The 21,697-nt window shown below is 47.9% G+C and overlaps 1 protein-coding gene across 1 annotated transcript in view; it reads right to left on the reverse strand.

The window, feature by feature from the left end:
• LOC147663456 (E3 ubiquitin-protein ligase TRIM39-like) overlaps positions 1-21,697 on the reverse strand; it is a 184,552-nt gene that overhangs the window by 113,004 nt on the left and 49,851 nt on the right. Inside the window, exon 2 of the mRNA XM_086950439.1 lies at positions 19,924-20,019. Within this exon, the coding sequence (XP_086806565.1) occupies positions 19,924-20,019 (96 nt within the window). The remainder of the gene's footprint in view (positions 1-19,923; positions 20,020-21,697) is intronic.

The raw sequence follows: 21,697 nt of genomic DNA on the forward strand, positions 1-21,697 counted from the left end.
TGAGGGGACTCTTTTGGGAATGGGGCCCATGCCCTAGCAGTCAAGCGTCCGAGTTCCACGGTTGCCCAGAGCCATCCTTGCAGGCCAGGCCCAAGTCATGAGCTCCGTAGCAGCCGTCTGTCGCTGTACCGCAAGATTGGGTGCAATTCCGTTGGATGGCGGGTGAGACGTTGTAATAGCAAGAGCAGGCGCAATACAGCTGGCCGAGCGAGGCACTGTGTCGCAAGTGCGGGCGCAAGTCAGCTGTTCGAGTGAAGCGCTGGGGTGTAGCTGAGAAACCTCCACCTGGGGAGGTGGGGGAGGCTCGTTCGCGCCGCCTCTCCCTTCTAGTGCACCCCACGCCGTCTCCTGGCGCAGGAATATGTGATGGTCGGACTAGGGCACCGCAGGACATGTCTTCAGGTCAAACGGATTGTGGGTCAAGGTCCAGAATGGAAGAGTCACTAAAAGGCAAAAAGTTCCGCCTGACCCCGGGAGCCGGCCGCCTATGTCGGGGGCGATCTTAGGCCACACCAGGGCAACAAGACTTGGGGAGGGGGCAGGAGCCAAGCGCCCCCTCCGAGTCCGCGCCATCACACCGCTCCTCGGGGGCCTCCGTCAAGCAGTTCAGGGAGGCACCGCATCACATTGTTTTCCAATGCAGTCAGGTCCACAAACAGCCCCTACTTACTTTGAGAATAGTGAAGCTGCAGCATGTGCAAATAAGTTTCAGACAGTGTTACAAGCGCTGCTCGGAACCCTCAACTATGGCACCCAACATCCAGGACTTATGCCATTTGTGCAAGGCAGTGACATCGAAGCATCTCAGGGACCAAGCAACATACCATATCCAGAGTCCTTCCCACAGCCTCTGCCTTCCTTCTTACCTACTTATTGTTCTTTCACTCCCACTCCAGGCTTTTAGTCTGTGGATGGAAAACCATGAACCTACACTCACCTATGAAAATCTTACTATTGATGGTTGATTTTGAGCCCCAAATACAAAGGCTTGTTTGGATCGATGTTGCAGCAGGCTGCCATGTAAATAGTTATTTAATAAAACGTTTTACCCTGTTACTTGTTGATTTTGAGCCCCAAATACAAAGGCTTGTTTGGATCGATGTTGCAGCAGGCTGCCATGTAAATAGTTATTTAATAAAACGTTTTACCCTGTTACTTTGCTGGTGTGTTGTATATATTTATAATATTTGCATAGGGTTTGTCGTTATTTTGGGTGGGGTGGGCGGCGGAGGCGAGCTGTCTTGCAGCCATCATGGTGTCGAGCTCAGTTCCTCTCACTAGTTTCGTATTTCTCATGAGGGGTTGTTCATAATGTTTCTATTTTAGCGAGGTCAAAAAGAGATCTCATTAGTGGCCTTCTGATTTTGCTTGATTCCTTTTGTTTTTTAGGTTTAAAGCATTTTATTAAGACAAAAGAACACGGGGAGAGGGAACAGGAGGTTAGGGTTACATACAGTACAATAAGAGAAAAATCGTAGTATCAGGAGCGTGCTCGTGGAACAGTTCGTTAGGCCAGAGGAGAAGCAATAACAGATGAAAAAATGAAATGCAATTATATCTCCACTCTGCGCATATCCAGCACCCCAAATCTGATCAAAGAAGGCAATGAAATTGACACAAAAAAAGCACAGCCCATCCCCCTCTAGAACCCCCGCCCCAAAGAAAAAACCAACTCCCCAACTCCCCCCAACCCCCCCGTCCAATGGCCCATCACCAGTACTACCCGCCCCAGAGCCACACTCCCGCTCACCAAGAACCCGCCCCCCACTCATTCTAGACTGCCGGAGTCGCCGGCGGCGTCAGCCTGAGAAGCCTGAGGTACCTCGGGCAGGTGAGCTCCCTGAACTCGGTGGTTAACAGCGCAAGAAAGGGTTGCCACAGCTCATCGAATTGATCTATCTCCCCCGCCACCGTGAGCGACAGTTTCTCCATTCCCAACACGTGCCAGAGTCTATGTAACCAACCCGTGATGGAGGGGACAGTGGTAGTGCGCCAATGGATGAGGATATTCTGGACCGCAGACCCCAGCGCGATTGCGATCTGCCTGCCCCTGCGGGACTTCAGCGGATACATTAGGCCATTAGGGAGGCCCAGCAGTACATACGCCGGAAAGCGCAGGAGCTCAATGCCAAAGTGCTTATCCACCTCATCCAGAACCTCCTTCCAATAGGCGGCCAGCAAGGGACAATCCCAAAGAATATGTGAGAGGGTCCCCACCTGCCCGCAACCTCTCCAGCACCCCTTATCAATGTGCCTATTCATCTCATACAGTCTCTCTGGGGTGTAGTACCAGTACGTGGACACCTTGGTAAATGTCTCCGTAAGGCCGGTATGGTACGCAGAGTGTCTTGCCCGGTGTGCGATCTGGTCCCATTCCTTGTGGCTGAGTGTCCTGCCCAGTTCCCTGTGCCATCGTTCCCTCCCCGGGTTATAATAGTGGAACGGTGGGGGCTGTAGATGCTTATAAAGATCAGTAATCAATTTAGCAACAGAGGTTCGGGTCACCAGCCACCGCTCATACGGTGTCATTTGACGATCAGCGGTGTCCCGCACCTGAGGCTGGAGGGCCCAATGTCGGACCTGCATGTAGCGTAGTCTATCCAACTCCGTCAGGCCGAACTCCTGCTGAAGCTGCTGAAAGGGAACCACGCCTTCCGGCCCATAGACCTGAAAGAGCACCCGGCAGCCCGCAGTCCTCCAATGGGAGAAAGCGCCCGGCTCTATCCCCGGGGAGAAGTCAGGATTATCCACTATGGGTGTAAATGGTGAAGGGAAAGTGGTAAGGTCCCGGGCCTTGCAGACTGTGTCCCACATCCTCAAGGGAACCCGCGTAACGAAAGAAGCATAAAGGTTGGGGGGGCGGTGGGCACGGCACAAGAATGGAACCTCCTGTAGGGTGCGGCCCGCCACCGCCTGGTCCTGAAAAAGCCAATGTTTATCGGACTCCCACCTGCTCCACTCCACAAGGTATCGTAGCTGCGCCGCCTGAAAGTACTTACGGAGGTCCAGAATACCAAGGCCCCCCGCTTCCGGGGCAAGCGTGGAGAGAACCCTCTTCATCCGCGGCTTGCGGCCTTGCCAGACAAAGCGGGAGATGTCGGCCTGCGTTTGTCTAATCCAGCCCACTGGAGGCTGGAGAGGTAGGGCTTGGAAAAGATATAGTATCTGGGGCAATACCGTCATTTTAACCGCCGCGATCCTTCCCAGCCAGGATAGTAGGCCCTTACTCCAGCGGCCGAGCTCCTCCCTGATCTTTTTACTGAGAGAAGTGTAATTGGCCGTCACCATCGCTGGCAACGTGGGTGCCAGGAGGATCCCTAAGTATGGTACAAGGGACGATGACCACTGCATAGGGAAGAGTCGCTGAAGGTCCCTCCTAGTGTCCGCAGCCAAAGACACATCTAAAGCCACCGACTTGCTCATGTTCATTTTAAAGCTGGCCACACGTGAAAAGGCATCCAACTCGCGGATGCAGGCGGGTAAGGACCTCCTAGGGTCGTCCAGGGTCAGCAGGACATCGTCCGCATAGAGGCTGACCGTGTGGACATACTGGCCCATCCTGATCCCAATAGCATCCGGATTGTGGCGGATCCTTTGGGCGAATGGCTCCATGTAGAGAGCAAAGAGGAGTGGAGAGAGGGGGCAGCCCTGCCTTGTGCCGCGCTCGATTGCAAAACTACGGGAGCTGCACCCATTGACTCGCACCGACGCTGAAGGATACTTATAGCAGTTGAAGACCATTGTGCGGAATTTATCACCAATTCCCAGTTTCCTGAGGACCAGCTCGAGATACGGCCAATGAACTCTATCAAAGGCCTTCTCAGCGTCCACTGCCAGCAACATCCGCTCCCCCGGGATCCGCGAAGCCTTCTCTAAAATGTGCGTCACCCGCTTGGTATTGTCGACCGTCTGCCTGCCGGGCACAAAGCCAGCTTGGTCCGCCTCAACCAAACCGGGGAGGTGCAGGGCCAGCCTGGACGCCAGAATCCCCGTGTACAGCTTGAGGTCGACAGTTAGGAGCGAGATGGGCCTATACGAGCCGCATAAAGCCCGGTCCTTCCCGGGTTTCGGAATCACCAAGACCGTCGCACTCAGGAGATCCGGTGGGATGGCTCCTGGGTCGGAGAAGGAGTTAAACAGCCGAGTTAAGACAGGGGCCACAACCGGGCAAAAGGTCTTATAAAACAGGGACGTGTAACCGTCCGGGCCCGGGTCCTTCCCGTGCTTCAACCTAGCTATAGCGGAAATCACCTCCTCAACGTGAATATCCCGCTCCAGATATTCCGCCTGAACGGGATCCAGCGCCGGAAGGGGCACCGACTCTAGATATTCCTCGGTGTCCCGGGGCGAGGAGGGCTCCCCAGCGTACAGCGCCTCATAGAAACTGCAGAAGGTTTCCGCCACCTCCGCGTCCCCGGAAACGGCCACTCCGTCTGTACTCAAGAGTTCCTTCACTACGTTACGCTGTTGCGCGACCCGAAGCCGATGCGCCAGGAGCTTGCTGCACCTGTCCCCCCCTGTGTAGTAGGCATGTTTCAAGCGCAAGGCAGCGTATTCCGCTCTATCCAGGTCCAGCGCCGACAGGAGCTTCCTTGCCGCCTTCAGCTGCCTCCAAACCCTCGGAGCACCAGCACGGCGGTGGACCTGCTCAAGCTCCCGAACCTGAGTAGTCAGTTCATCCCTCTTCCGTTGCCGCTCCCTATTTTCCGAGGAGGAGATGGAGATGAACTCCCCCCGAAGAACCGCCTTCAATGCAGCCCACTGTGTCGCTAGTGAAGTGTCTGTATTACTATTGTGTGTCTGATAGTCCTGTATGACCTCTTCAATACGTTTCACCACCGTTTTCTTGTGCAAAAGGGTGTCCCTAAGGAGCCACATCCCCCGAGAGGGGGAGGCCGCCGGCCACGCAAACGCGCCAGTAACCGGCGCATGGTCAGACAGAGTCAGGACCCCAACGTCCGCCGCCGTAGCAGCGGCGCGCATCGGCCCACTAACCAAAAGATAGTCCAACCGTGCGTAGGTTCGGTGCGCATGCGAAAAATAGGAGTAGTCCCTATCCGTGGGGTGCATGGAGCGCCAAAGGTCGTGTAAATCCATGTCCGCAATCCGGGCCTTCACAGCCTGGGAAAGTTCTCCAGTCTGTGGAAACCGCTGCGCTGATCTATCCAATATTGAATCAAAGACGATATTAAGGTCCCCCCCTAGAATAACATGTCGATCAGGAGAGGCAGTGACATCCACCAGTACTGAGTGCAAGAAGCGTTCCTGGTGGTCATTCGGGCTATAGACAGAGCCAACTGTAAACGCTATACCTCCCAGGCGGAGGCGATATGCCAGAAGCCTCCCCTTCTGCTCAGCATATTTATATAGCACCTCCCCCCTGAAGGAGCTCGCTATGAGAATGGCCACCCCCGCGGTTTTGGTCGCTGCAGAGGAGAAAAACTGGGTGGGGAACTTAGCAGAGCGCAATCTATGGCAGTCACGGGACAATAAGTGGGTCTCCTGCAAAAGGCAGATGTCAGCCTGCATCCCCTCAAGCAGAGACAAAATCGCCCTGCGCTTAACGGGATTTTTCAGTCCCTTAACATTAAGGGTCACCACCTTCAGGGACGACATGTCTCCCAGGGACCAGGAACGCTATGCTGCGGGCAAGGAACCAGAGGAGGGGGGGGCGGGGGGGGGGGGCCAGAGCAGGCCAAGCGTGGGCATGGACAACATCGGACGGGACTTCCCCAACTCTAGAACAACACCCAACCTCACCCCAAACACACCCACGGCAACTAGCCAAATGCCAACTCAAACAACCCATTGTCTCAGTCAAGCCCCAAAACGGGCAAGTCCGTAGAAAATAGAAAAGTGGACGTCCGGCCACTCACCTCCACCCGCTCCCTCCCGACCCCCCCCAGCCCCAAACCTGGCATCGAAAAAGCTATGTTCATCTCCCCCCAGAGTGAGTCTAGGCCGTCAAGGCCACGCCGTTGGAGTCGGCCGAGTCCCTGGCCGCCGCCCTCAAGGCACTGGCCATGTCCGCCCTGATGGTAGGGGAATCAGGACGCCCAGCGCTCGCCGTCGATCCGTCTCCTCGCTGACCTCCGTCGGCCCCCTCTCTCCGATCGCCTCCAGGACGGCCTGGCTCCATCCTCCTCTGTAGCCGTGAGCCCCAGGACACCGCAAACGTCTTGCAAGGAGCGTAGCTGATGTAGCACTCCGTTCCAGCGAAAGATCAAGCGAAAGGGGTGCCCCCAGGAGTACGGCGTCTCATGTTCGCGCAAGAAGTCGGTGGCAATCCTGAAGGACCTGCGCTTCTGCAGCGTGATGGCGGACAGGTCCTGATAGAGCGCCACAGGCCGCTCCCGGAAAGTCAGTGGCTGTTTCCTACGGGCTTCAGACATGATGCGCTCCTTCAGCAGGAAGTCGGGCAGGAAGGCTAAGATGTCCGGCGGGGGCGCCGATGACTGGCGCTGTCGTCCAACTCTGTGAGCTCTATCAATGCGGATAGGAAAGTCCACGGCCTCCCCCAGGATCTCCCGGAACAAGTCCTGCAGATAGCCCACCAGGTCAGTCCCTTCGTCCGCAGACTGCACACCACGCACTCGAATGTTATTTCTCCTTGACCTGTTCTCAAGGTCCTCGGAGTGGGCCTGGAGCTCAACGCATTGCGCCCGGAGACGGAGAACGTCCTGTTGTAAGTGGACAATCTCGTCGTCCCGGCATTGGGCCGCCGTCTCCACCGTCTCAACCCGTTCACCGAGGCCCTCCACCTCTCTGCGGACCTCACGGACCTCACTAGCCACTTCCCGCTTCAGCGTCTGGAAGTCCTCCTTAAGGGAACTGAACAGCTCTTCCATGAAAGATCTCGTGACAGGGGGTTCTCCCCCGGGCGCGTCCGCCGAGGCCCGGGAAGACCCCGGCGACGGCTGTGCTCTGTCCCGTTGCTGCTGGGCCCTGCCAAGCATATCCGGCAGGGTACGGTCCCCCTTCCTCGAACCACCTCTTCCAGACATTCCAAGCGCCTCAAGTGAAGAGCGGGCACAGGCCCGACCGCTCCAGGGAATGTCCAACCACCAGCAAGTACTCGCTATGGGGAGCTCCCGGCAAGATCGGGGAACTGCGCCACAGACGACAAAATGGCGGGTCGGTCCGGGCACAACAAGCCGTGGGCGCCCAGTCGAGATGGCAGCCAGAACCTGCACTGGGGGGACCCCGGCCAGTACGCTCCGCCACAGGGAGATAGCAGTGCAGAGGCTGAGGGTGCAGGAAACTGCCTTCAAGGGACTCCGGAGGAGGCCAACGACACCGACCCCTCGAGGACAAAATGGCGGCTGGGTGGGGCCAAGCAGATCGCCCGAGCCCGGCGACACCACCGGGCCACTCCAGAAACCAGGCAATCCGGAAAATTCCACAACCGGGGCCGCTCGGTTACTTAAAAGAGTTGGCAGATCTGGCCCCGGTCTCAAGTCGATCGTCCTCTAACCCCGGGATCGGGGCCCTTGCCATGCAGGAGGCCACCGCCTCAAGTCCAAGCACCAGGGCACGCACTCAGAGTCCCCCGCGTAGCAGGCCCCCCAGCCGGTAGCCCTCCTTCGACCTCCGTCGAGCGTCGGGACGGTCTCCACTCAGATCACCAACTTTCAGCACTAGGCCCAGCCGAGGCGCATGGACAGCACTCCGATACGCTCCGCCTCCCGGGCGCTCCGTCGTCTCTCGATCTTCAATCGGTCTTTTGAGGTGCTTCCACCGGAGCGATCAGGGCCAAAGCGGCATCAATGCGTGCACCAGGTTCTCCGCCACACTCCTCTCAGCCGCTGAGCATCAGCGGGGGGAGAAAAGCTGAAGAAAAAGGGCTCGTGCCCAGCTGGAGGAGCTGCGGGAAGAATCGTCCGCTCACCCCGACATCTTGGCCACGCCCCCCTCCTTTTGTTTTTTAAACGATTTTTCACTATCTGCAAAGACTAAACAGAGTATTGCGACTCTGTGCTTGTTTGTAAATAGAGAATGAACCAAAGAGAACCAATTCCAAAACAATAAATGCTAGGATAACAATCAATCAAATGGAGAGGGAAGCAGGCATGACGGATTACAACGGGGGCAAAGGACTGCGTTACCTACCCTTCACTATCTGCAAAGAGAGAATACTCCTAAAAGAAAAGAGGAGGGGGGGGGCAGCGTTCAAAGCACATCAGCGTGCATAAACACGAAAATGTTTTTACCTACCACCTACTTGACATTTTAAAGCTTTTGATATTTGCTATTAAAAAACCATTGTAATTCACTGAAAAAAACCATAGGTTATAGACCATATATAGTTAGGAATTAGCATTTACAAAACCTTATTTTACTCACACAAAACCATTGAAATTTCATATATAGTTAGTTGCACTAACTATATATCGCGCACCCGCAATCCACTGCTGATCATGTCACATATTACATCATTCATGACATGATCAGTGACATCACTGATGACATCACTGATGACATCTCAAATGACATCACTGATGACATCACTGATGACATCTCAATTGACATCACTGATGACATCACTGATGACATCTCAAATGACATCACTGATGACATCACTGATGACATCACTGATGACATCTCATTTGACATTACTGATCACATCACTGATGACATCATTCATGTGATAATACGGTGAACCTCTTCAGACTCTAATATAATCTTAGATACACTCAGAGTAAACAGACACTCACAGACTGTCACTCATCCATGGAGTTACTCACACACCTAGTCAGTCATGCAAAGAATCAATCACACTTCCATTTCCTCAACTATACAGTTATACACACCTTACTTATTCAAACATATACTAACACATATTTACTCCGTTATACAATCCCTGATACAAGTTCACAATGATCCATACAGCCACTCACACATTCACTGGCTCTTATGCACAGTTATTTATATATGTCAACTCTCACATGTACTGTGTTTTACATATGTACTTACTTTGACATGTAGCACTGAGATATCCATTCACTCACTAATACACTAATGCACACAGTCAACCGCCCATACAGCTGTTTCCACATGCACTTTTGAACCCATACATCTAGTGAATCAACTGCTCACACATCTATGCACATAGTCACACACCTCACAGCCACCCACACACACACTCACTCTCCCATACAAATACTTGGGCAACCAATCAATAACCCATATACTTAATCATAAAGCTACTGATCAACACATACATCAGTTTACAGAACAACAGATATAATGATGCACAAATTAAGACAGTTTAGTCACTAACCCATGCACTCAGTGAGACACATTTAATCACTCACTCATACAGTCAGTCACGCACCTACTAAATCCTTCATTCAGACACTTATACATCCACTCATTCTTCAATATGTAAGACATATTTTGACTTTTCAGAAACATACAGTCACTGGATGTTGTCATCAGTGATGTCATCAGTGATGTCATTTGAGATGTCATCAGTGATGTCATCTGTGATGTCATTTGAGATGTCATCAGTGATGTCATCAGTGATGTCACTGATCATGTCATGAATGATGTAATATGTGACATGATCAGCAGTGGATTGCGGGTGCGCGATATATAGCTAGTGCAACTAACTATATATGAAATTTCAATGGTTTTGTGTGAGTAAAATAAAGTTTTGTAAATGCTAATTCCTAACTATATATGGTCTATAACCCATGGTTTTTTCAGTGAATATATATATATATATATATGTATATATATATATATATATATATATATATATATATATCTTTTCTCGCTCTGTTTATGTGTCACCATCAGCTTGTTTACATAGTATGACTGGCCTAACACCATTGTATTCGGATGAATACATTAAAAAGATTTGTGAGGGGCCTTCTCTATTCTCAGACTCTACTGACACCACCCCACTCAATGCAAACTCCACACTCCTAGATCAATTGGAGAAACCCTGGAAAAAACAAGTCCGCCTCCAATTAATGACCCTTATGCTCAGGCAATATTTAAAAGCTGGTATAATTCCTGTGGTTGTCCAAGTCTGCAACATTCCTGGTATTTTTACCGATAATCCTAAATACATCCATAACTTTAGCCATATCGGCACTACATGCTCCAGGCAGGCATTGGTTAGTGTTAGGGATTGACATCGCCACAGAAACCCTCACTAGCCTTTAGATAGAAATCACAGAAATTGAAAAAAAGCCCAGTCACTGAAGCGAAGAAGCTATTAGATCAAATGCAGAAGACTGTAGACGACTTCTACAGAATTGAGCCGAATAAGAAAACTAATAAAGTAAAAAAAGATATAAAATCATATAACATCGAGACTACCTACTCTTATCTACAGAAAGATTTTTACAGCAATAGGACATATTCTAATCCTCAGAACACTAGACCCTGGGGACGTTTCAATCAACGTCAAACCCTGGTATACTTCAGTCGATTCTTCTGACAACTCTGACACTGGTAAAAATCCCAGTTCATCCAACAGAAACCCAGGCCCGAGTGGTAGTAATTTTTTAGGCCGAGGCCAGCACGACACCCCCAAAACGTGGTCGTGTGAAACGCCCAGCACGGTGGTACAATCCACCAGGCGAACGCCAGACTCGCCAAATATTCTACCAATGGTGAGCCAGGCTGACAATAACATGTCGCATTCCCAGACTATTCCCATCTTCAATTTGTCTCAACACACTCTGTCAGCGGCTGAAATATCTCTCCTCAGCAAGGGATTGTCATTTGTGCCAACCATACCTACTCATTTCTTGGACCTACACACAGAGATTCTGAGGTTTTTTCAATTGATTCGCCTTGTAGTGTAGTTCCTATTTTCCCAATAGGCTCTGCGCATTGGAATAACATAAACAGCAGTGTAGACGTACAACTGAGGTCATCTAGGTCTCTACTGACTATGTTCGACTTAATTTAGGTTTGCCAGCTAGCTCAGAGGTCACTAGAAACTTTCTCGAATGAATAGGGAGGGGTTAACTTCCCTGATTTAGACAAGAAGGGACTCAGCTTCTGACAACTGCACAAACATGACAACTTTGCTCCCTCAGAATAAAGAGTGTATCTCTAGAGTTGTGTGAAAACAATAGACAGCTATTTCACTCAGTCAATCGTGCATACTTAGTTTCACCAGAGTGCAGAGAAATAGAGACGGGCGTTTTCAATAAAAAGGTATTATTTTATTGAGCAGTCTTCTTTCTCATGCAAGAGAAATGAATTGCCACAATTGCAATACTTATTATGAAGTTAAGTGCGTACAGTAAAAGTAGTATTACGAAATAATACTGTAAAAGCATAGATATGGTTTCTTAGCCATATGATACTTAAAATAGATAAAATATATATACATACATAAAACCATTGACTAACGTACTCAACTGGTGCTTCTAACTACGCCTACCCCGATGTACCTGACCTAAGCCTAATACTTGGGAAGGAGTAAGTAAGTAGCAGTTTAAGTTAAGTTGGTTAAGATTGTTTTTGCCAAGGATCTGATTCAAGTATTCTCTTTAAGGGTTTAGTCAGCTCCGTACCTTAGTAATAGAATGTGGGAGGTCTGGTATCTCTTTCTTCAGGACTCGATCTCCCAGCAACCCGCAAGGGTGACTCTGGAACACCGGAGCTGGATATTCTCGGCGTGAGAAAAAGTAGCTTCTCCAGCGCGTCAAAGGGGAGGGGCGGCTTCCGTGGACTCTCGCATCAGCTGGGCTCTCTGGCAAGTAGATAGCCGCTCTGCTCCAAACCACCGTGTGTTTGCTTAAGGCAACCGTTGGTATTTTATACCTGAAAGGTGCCGGGTTTGACGTAAGGTTGGACATAAGATGTCACTAAGAACTAACAGTTCTTGCTGGACTCCAGGAGTTCTTGTTCAAATCAAAACAAAAGCGGGGGGGGGGGGATTTCCCGGGCTGCTGGAGGCTTGGTTTGTTTAAAGAACGTGTTGTGCTTTCTAGGAGTCGATGGGAGTAGCCGTGCTGTGCTTTGGACTGCATGGGCTATTACTGAATATGGATATGATTCTTATGCCTTTGTAAGGATATTATTGATTGTAACCGCACAAGGGCATGAATCGGGAATATCGAATTAGGGTCCTAGATAGAAATACAACAGCCTGAAGGCCTTTTTTCAACTCATTCCCTCTACCATGACTATATCAAACACCCCTTTTAGGCCACCTTCCACTTTCTCACCAACGACGGGAATGATTACCCCTGAAGTAGTAGTCTTTGAGAAAACGGTGTTTACAGACCTTTCATTACTGAAGGAAACCAAAAAGCACATTCCATACAATATGTCCCTTGAAGAGAAAAAAGCCATCAGATCATTGAAATCCACTGAATCACTGATCATTAAAAGCGCTGATAAGGGTGGTGGTATTGTCCTTCAGGATAGAGACACATTCGGTTCTGAAATCTTGAGGCAGCTTTCAAACTCAGATCATTATATGAGACTCTCCACTAACCCAATGAAGGAGTTGCAAGGTCTTATTTCCAAAGTAACGTCTGATGCCCTAGAGACAGGATTCATTAACAAGAAGGAATTCTTATTCCTCAATGTCAAAGCGCCCAGAACGCCGGTGATCTACACCCTCCCCAAAGTCCATAAAAGTACATCCAATCCACCTGGCAGGCCCATAGTTTCTGGGTGCGGCTCAATTCTTGAGCCCCTCCGACACTATGTGGACTTTTTTTTTATCAAAGAGTTTGTGCCAACCACTCAATGCTATGTGAGAGACAGTATAGTATGTCCATGATAAATCTGATTGAGCAATATCCTTTCAATGAGGACACTGACTTACTCTGCACACTTGATGTGGAATCATTGTATACGAACATTCCTCAGACAAGTGCCATGCTTGTCGTACAAAAAATACTAGAGTCCAGAACACGACCACACCGAGTACCTTCTATTTTTGTTCTCCAATTATTGGAGTTATGTCTTACAAAAAATAATTTGTGTTTGAAAATCAATATTATCTACAAGTGAAGGGTACTTCTACTTCTTTTTCCCAAATCTGGCTATTTTGTTTATGGATTCCATTGAAACCAATACCATACTGTCTGCCACTAAACCCTTTTTATCCGGTATAACCATCTAGAGAAGATATATTGATGATATTTTCCTCATTTGGCGCCATAATCCAGACACCTTACACCAATTCATTCACTGGTTGAACAAGAATTGCTGCGGCCTCACATTTACTAGTACTTCTGACAAATCATCCATAGCTTTTCTAGACCTCACTATCTACCACCTTGAAGTCAGTCTGCACACAAAATTGTACTGCAAACAAACAGAACGCAATACATTGTTCAGTTATTCCAGCAACCACCCTAGGGCACTCAGGGACTCATTACCATATTCTCAATTTTTGAGAATTAGAAGAAACTGCTTTGCCAAAGAAGATTGCACGTTGTCGGTCAAACTAAAGGACAGGGGTTATCCAAAAAGACTGGTCCGTAATGCCCTAAAAAGAGCTTGGTATTGCCCCAGAGAAGTTTTACTTAGCCCTAAACCCAAAGATGAAAACTCCAAAATTGCATGCGTCACTACTTTCTCCCCAGTTTCCAATAATTTAAAGAAATCAATACTTAAGCATTGGCCTTTGATGAATGCAGGAGCTCTCAACATAGAGCGCCCTATTTTCGCATTCCGCAAAAGTTCTAATCTTAAAAACCATTTGGTAAGAGCCGCACTTCCTACTCTAGCCCAGTGCCATACATTAGATGCACATTGGAGTCCGATCCCTTTGGTTGGACACGCAAAATACGGCACTTGCAATGTATGTGAAAACACTTTGGAAGGCAAATCCTTCAATTTCAATAATGTACTAATCAACTGTCATGCATTTACGATCTGTAACACATGTGATGTTATCTATTTAATTCAATGCCCATGCTCCAAAGTCTTTATTGGCCAGACGAAACAGAAAATCAAAACCCGGATTGGACAACACCGAAGTAGGGTGCGATGCAAAACCGCTAATGCCCCTCTTGTTGAGCATTTTTTGAAAGAAGGGCACAATGAGAATGACATTAAATGGACTGTCTTAAAAGCCCTGAAACTACCCCACGCGGCGGCGATATGGCCCTCCTATTGAATAAAGAAGAACTGAAAATGATCATTCTAATGGACAGTATTAGAACAGGATTCAACAGGAGCAAGGATTGGACTTCTCTCCTCTAAGTACTCCTGTTAATTTTGAAACGTTTTACATGCATTGATTTTCACCCGTTTTACATTCACTTTCTGATTAATCCTAGCATTATATCAAGCTCCCTTCGTTCTTCACAACCAGTTCATTGTATTTAGTTCCACACATATGACTCTCCCCACCCAAGATGGATGCTTCATCTGCCACCCTCATGCCACACTTCCTGTTCACTTGTGACACTTCCCCTCGCCTAAGATGGCCGCCAACCGCACCGTCTATTTTAACTCGATCACCACGCCTCCCTAATGTCCCTCCTGTCGTCGCTACCACGTCCCGCAGCCCCAAGGCATTCACCTTCTGGACATTGAGGGAAGCGGATACTATCCTTGGCCCTCCGGCAACCACTGCTGCCATTATGATCCACTAGCTTCCCACTGATGCAAGCATTGTTTCTTCTTATCAGGCATCACCCCTCGCCAATCAGAACAATCGGGACAACGTTCCCGTGCTCTTTACATTGCCGCCAATTTCTCCTTCCCGGCATCGTCCCGCAACTCTGCATACCCATCGGGTCGACTCTCCGTTGAACGGTTCGTTTTTCAGAATTATCCTCATTCCCACCAGATAATTTTTCGCAAAGAAATTGTTGAAGAGTGACTGTTATCGACGTGGGTGCTCCCGGGGCTCGCCTTCAATCTGTCATTTTTCCGCCAGCAATCTCCTGACTCCGATCCTTCCTCCCACTGGAAAGGACAATTGACAATTATCAGGTAAATCGCTGTCCTTATCACGGCCAAAATCACGCTGAGTCACTATGGCCCTAATCATTAGCCCTACCTTCCCATCCAGGTCCCTGGAAGATCCCTTTGGTTTCGGCTGTGAAATTAGTCGGCCACCCCAATAGAGGCACTGCCCTTGTAAATGACAAGTCTCGGAGGTGAGATTCACTCCATTCACAATTGCATTATGCCGCTATTTAACACTCCTTGTTTCACGCCCGTCAGATCACGAGTAGCACGCTATGTGCACTGCTAAAAATACCACCGTTAGTAATTGTTACCCAATCATGGGTATAACTGTTATTGGCTTTTCTATTACTTTTCTCCCTTCGCTGACTTAGTGCATGGAACTTTCATAGGTCTCCCTCTCTTGAAAATGCATAGCCTGAAGACTAACTAAGTAACATTTCAGCTATGTGTGTTGTCTTTTTTATATTCCCACTTTCTTAAACAAGTTCTTTTTGCCTTTTCTCCCACCATTTTCCAACAGGCTTGTATAGTAATTTAATATTCAGGCATTCATTTTCTAGTCCTGATGATGATCCTTGTATTCTTGCTTTAAGGATCGAAACGCCGTCGACATGTAAAATAGTTACACACAAGTTTTCCATTGTGTTGCCAATCGTGTGCTTACTATTTAAGGACAGCTTTGTTTATTGCTACCTGTATATACGCGTCCTTTTTCTTATTTTTTGCCTGAAAGTATTTTTCTTTTTACTCTTTTATTTCTGTCCTTTGTGTATTGGATACAGGATTGTATCCCACTGTATATTTGTGCTAAAGAAAATCCTTTTATTCCTTACATTGATTAAATAATGTGTCCGGCCGGACACTTTTTGCTCATAGTACACATTGTTGACTATAATTCATTGATGTCTGTTTACTAGATAAGTTAAGGACCATTGTTGTCTCACAAAATACACCATACGCTGAACCTATATACAATACAAGGCAGTCGGTGTAGGATTGTTTCTACTACTTGACCTAAAGACTGAATAGGTTGACCGGCACATGATGACTGTTCGGTACGTGTGTAACTTCCGTACAGTACAGTTCTACGCTTCTTCCAGTCAAGCAGTCGTAAGCACCTATATGACTGACAAAGGCTTCAATCATATTCACATAGAGTATTAGGCACTGTTGAGATAGAATGGTCACTTGTTTAAAGTAGAGAACTGAAACATGGTGCCAGAATTCTAACTGATGTTATAAGGGACACACTTTTTGCCTAGAAGGACACTTGACTTTGGTAACCCAGTTTTAATATTTAAGTTTTTAATGGTATTAACTATTTGGTCTAAAAATGTTTTCTATGTTTCCTTATACACTATTTACCATTGATGTACGGTTTCTTTTCTATCTACCTTAAGCACAAGCACTCCAACGGTAGAAAAGTCTTCAATTTTAGATAAGAAATACCAGTGAGAATTCCATGATTTGGTTTTCGCAAATTTGTTTTAAACTGATGTTGTACGTATCGTTTTCTCTGTAAATACTTTGATGTACTTGTTTTATTAATATGTTTTATGACCATATATTTGGCAAATAAACAACTACTACTGAAAAACATCCAAACTTGTAAGTAACTTTTCACAAATTGTATACATGATAACTAATATGAGCAGACAGCTGATGAATCTCGAATGCCTAACAATAGTACACAAGTTAATTAGAAATATTTTTCAGTGCAGGTGACATGAGTAGGTGCCTCTACCAGAAGGCTTGGTTGCCCATCTTCACGGTGGGACTATATCTATACACAGACCATACAGGTACCACCCACGTAGGGGGAACCTTGCATTTTCATATTAAGTGGGGAAACTATTTCACCATTTCCTTTGGCCGTGAAGAAGCGCTGCGGACCTCGCATAGACCAGAGAGGCACGAAACATGTTGACCCACATTAAATCACACTAACTACTTTGGCCCATCATTAACCTTTGAAGTAGCACTTACAATCTTTCAACCTGACTGGGGAGTTTACAGAATAAATATGTTATGTTATGTTATGTTAGTTTTGTCTTTTATAGCGCACGGCTACTCCAAAGAGTGTCCCGGCGCTTTTATTAAAAACCTATAGTAGAATAACACAACACAGAGGTATTAAAACAGATCAGCAGAAACAGAAGACAGGAAAGATAACCTAAAGAGTAAAAAGCCAGGTTTTAAGGCCCTTTCTAAAGATTAACAAATTGGCGGTGCTACGTAGTGCCAAAGGCAGAGTATTCCAAAGCTGTGGCTCTAACAGCCTGAAAGAGCGGCCTCCAATGCGGGCCCTTTTTACTCGTGGGACCACAGCCAGGAACAGTGATTCAGATCTTAAAGAGCGAGCCGGGTGGTAAAAAGCAAGTCTCTTTTGGAGATATTTTGCTCCCACGGCGTGAAGAGCCTTGTGGGCCAAGGTCAAGGCCTTGAAAACTATCCGCTTCCAGATAGGCAGCCAATGGAGCGACTGCAAAAGGCCAGCAACTCTGGCTCGCCTATTCAGGCCATATATGGCCCGTGCGGCCGAGTTCTGGACCACTTGCAACCGCTGCAATAGATATTCCGGCAGGCCCAAGTAAAGGACTTTGGAATAGTCCAGTCTTGAACCAATTAAGGCCTGCACTGTCGTCTTCCTATGCTCCTCTGAGAGCAGTGGGAGGAACTTTCGAAGCATCTTGAGAAGGCCAAAGCATGTCCCCGTAAGGCCCAGGATCTGAGATCTTAACGTCAGACCATTGTCCATCTTGATCCCCAAGTTCTTAGCTAACTGGGACGAGCAAGATGGAGGGAACATATTAGCAGGCCACCATTCCTGCCAATCCGGATCAGATGGACAGCCGAAGAAGAGTACCTCAGATTTATCTGAGTTGCACTTGAGGCTGTTAAGCTGGAACCATTTAAAAACAGCCCCAAGGAACTCACGGATACTCTCTCCATCGAAATCTTCTCCTTTCCTGCACGTAAAGAGGAGCTGGGTATCGTCGGCATAGGATACGATCTGGGCCCCAAAAGACTACGCCAATGCCGCCAAAGGAGTCATAAAGATGTTGAAGAGAGTCGGGCTCAAAACAGAGCACTGCGGAACTCTGACTCCCAAAGGCGGCATCACGGCAGAGCTGGGTGAGGCCCAGACCGTTTGTCGACGGCCAGCCAGGAATGATGTAAACCAGCTAAGCACCATCCCCCTCAGACCGATCTCATAAAGTCTGGCGAGGAGACCCACGTGGGGGATGGTGTCAAAGGCCGCAGACAAATCCAACATCACAAGCATAGCTTTGCCCCCAGAGTCTAGCACCTCTTTAATGGCTTCGGACACCTCCAATAGCGCCGTCTCGGTGCTTAGATTGGGGCGGAAGCCAGATTGAGTAGGGTGCAGCAGATTATAAGATTCCAAAAAATTGGAAAGCACAAAATGCACATGCTTCTCCAAGATCTTCGTTAGCGCGGGGAGGAGAGAGATAGGCCTGTAGTTGACCAGGGACTCCGGGTCGAGGCCAGGCTTCTTAAGAAGGGGGATGACCATTGCCTGCTTCCAGGCCTGCGGAACTACTCCCTGGCTTAGAGCAAGATATGCCTAGTCAGTTCTACTTCACTACCACCATACTTCACTCATCACCCCACTTTGGACACCCTCGCACTCCCGGCAAGCAAATTAACAAGATCTCCGCCAAAGTGACCTTTTGGGTGACCCGTAGGGCATTGCAGCACCGGCACAATGAAAAGCACCCGCCCTATAATGAAGCAGGACATCCCCAGGGATGTTTGAGGGCAAAAATAAATAGTTTTGTTGACTGTACGCCCCCTGGTTTGTCCGCACCTTTCCTATAGGAACAGTGACCTCCCAGGTCTTGAATTGATTACTATTTTGAGTACAGGTACTGGACCTTCATCAGCTTCAAGTCCCCTTCTTTTTTTGATACCGACATGGAAATATGCCCGGACTGCTTACCTTTGGAAATAGAAAACAGGGTAACTTCTGCATCTGGGATTTATGACTGGCCACCTGCCTTCACTAAACCCCATGGGGGGGATTTACACCAGAGGATAAAACTATCTTTTAAAATCCTGGCAGTTCCGAACCATAATGAAGGGAGGCCACGTGGCGGTGGAAGCTGGAGGAATACAGAATGTCCGAGTGACCACGGTCAAATTACACTCGAAGGAAAATCCACCAAATACAAGGAGGGAACTGGATACTGCACAAGACACCCTGTTAAGATTCCTTAAAACAGGGATCTCAAATGCACAGCTCAGGAGGTAAGCTGCTCCCTATAGTGCAGCCCAGCTCAATATGTAATACAGAAGGTTTAGCCACTTTGTGAGAGGTAACTATTTATAGGTGAGTATAATTGCATTTACATTCTAAACTCCATATCTATTTATTTTTCAGATATATGTAGACGGAGTAAAGAATAGTACATCTATACTTACTTATACCTACATAATTTAATGCGATTGTATTTGTCAATATCCTGGATATGATATTTTGTTATGACAGGTGATCACTACTAGTAATCCTACAATGTGTTGCCACTGTAACGATAGCATTTGATGTGGTCACTAATGCAACAATGGTCAAAGCCATTAGCGGTTCGGGACTATTTTCACTGATCAGAAGTAGCTCTCATTATAGAAAAGGATGGAGGTCTCTGCCTTAACATGTAGTCATGCACTTTAATAATATCCTTGTTACCATCACTCCTTGGATTAAGGTCACCTTCCCCAAGAAGACATCAAAGCACAAATCAGGGAAACAGTTGATCACCTTTACACAAAATCCAAACAAAACCTCTGAAAAACCCTTGGGTCTTAAAGTGACTGTGTGCCTCTATATTCATGGATGCTGCAGGTGAGAGTTTCAATGTGCAGTCAAGAAAACCCTAATCCAGGGATGGCCGACCCCTGATAAGAATTCTGTGGTGTCGCTGGAAACTAGTAAAGTGAGACAATGCTTAGAATGCTTGCTCCCCCCTAATGTATCAGGGGCTGTTCTCTTACCTCCAGTTCTGTCACTTTCGTCTCTTCGTTGCAATGCAGTTCAAGAATATCCTCCAGCTTTTTCTTCAATCCGTCAAGATAACTCTGAAACTTCTCCTAAAAGAAGAAAGTCCACACATTCAAAACCATAAACATATTAAGCAACTATCCTTCAGAGGTTGAGATAGGTTGAGATACATACTTTATATAATTATATTGGTCTTTTAATAAAATTGTCCGTTACTGCCAAACGCACATGAAGATGCCTCTTTTAGAGGGAATGATAGAGGGGCAGTAACTCCCATGGCATGTTATCTGGGCAGTACATCTGACAACATTTTATCTGGGCAGTAATTCTGTAAGCCATAGTCTCTGGGCAAACATTTCTCATGGCATGTTCTTCTCTGCAAGGGACTATTGATATTTACCAGAAAGCTTTTTAGTTTTTTTGATAACCAACATGCTTAGATGCCATATTGGGATGATTTTATATTTCTAGCATAAGAAAGTTGGTGATGGGATTTTATATAAAAAAAACACAGTTGATGGACAGAATGCAGAACAACGTCTTACATTCACCTCAGTACAAAGATCTGGGCCTAAATCCATTGTTTTTTTGCACTCCACACCACCCTAGATCAGACCATGGCTATATGCAAATCAGCCTTGACCCTGTGCCTCATGGGAACATTCCAGCCCTAACTACCAAGCCATGTCTTTCCTAGACCGGAATCAAGCATCCAAGGACCGGTTTCTGGCTATCAGCCTTCTTCAGCCTGGATAGCTTGACTCCAGTGATGTGGAGAGCCTGGGACTCACGTCTGAGCATACCCAGCCCACTCGGGGTGAAAATTGCAAAAAACACAGTTGATGGACAGAATGCAGAACAATGTCTTACATTCACTCCGGTCCTAGAGGCTGCGTGTGGCCTAATCAGATTTTTTAGGATGTGGGGCCCTTACCATGAAGGAGTTTATGGGTAGTACAGAGGGTTTTGAAGTGTACTCTCTCCTGAATGGGCAGCCAGTGGAGCGACCTTAGGACAGGTTTTGCAGTGATCCTACAGTTAGTGCCTGAAAGGAGCCTGGCTGCGGAGTTTTGGACTACTTGCAGTTTGGCAATGACTTTCTTTGGAGCCCCAAGATACAGAGCATTACCATAATCTAGTCTGGAAAGTAAGAGGCTCTGAGTTAGAAGCTTCCTGGAGTCCTGGGGGAGGAGGGGGAGGATCTTGCGGGTGGTCCGGAGGATGCCATAGCAGGACCGTGCTGTTTTCCTGGTTTGCGTGTAGAACGTGAGATCCTGGTCGAGCCACATGCCCAGGCTCTTAATGTGTTGTTTTGGGGCCGGAGCAGGTCCCATACAAGGTGGCCACAAAGACTTCGGTATAAAATGGGATGGGATGGGTTGCCCAGTACCAAAATCTCAGTTTTTTCACTGTTGAGTTTGAGGTGTGAGCTATCCATCCAGTGGGATATGTCTTGGAGGCAAGAGTAAAGGTTATCGGGGGGCGGTCCAGCTGGCTGAGAGAGACAACCAGCTGGGTGTCGTCAGCATAGGTCATGAGTTTAACGCCATGGGGGGTGACAATTTCCTCCAAGGGGGACAAGTAAATGCTAAAAAGGGTGGGGCTAAAGGAGGAACCCTGGGGGACCCCACAGTGTGCAGGAGTTACGTGACATCTGGAAGTTCCCTCAAGGGCTTGAAAGGATCTGTTGTGGAGAAAAGATTTCAACCAGGAAAGTGCGGACCCAGAAATTCCAAGTCCCCTGAGCCGGTGGATCAGAGTGAGATG

Source organism: Lissotriton vulgaris, unplaced genomic scaffold (assembly GCF_964263255.1).
Source record: "Lissotriton vulgaris unplaced genomic scaffold, aLisVul1.2 SCAFFOLD_1378, whole genome shotgun sequence".
Classification (NCBI taxonomy): Eukaryota; Metazoa; Chordata; class Amphibia; order Caudata; family Salamandridae; genus Lissotriton; species Lissotriton vulgaris.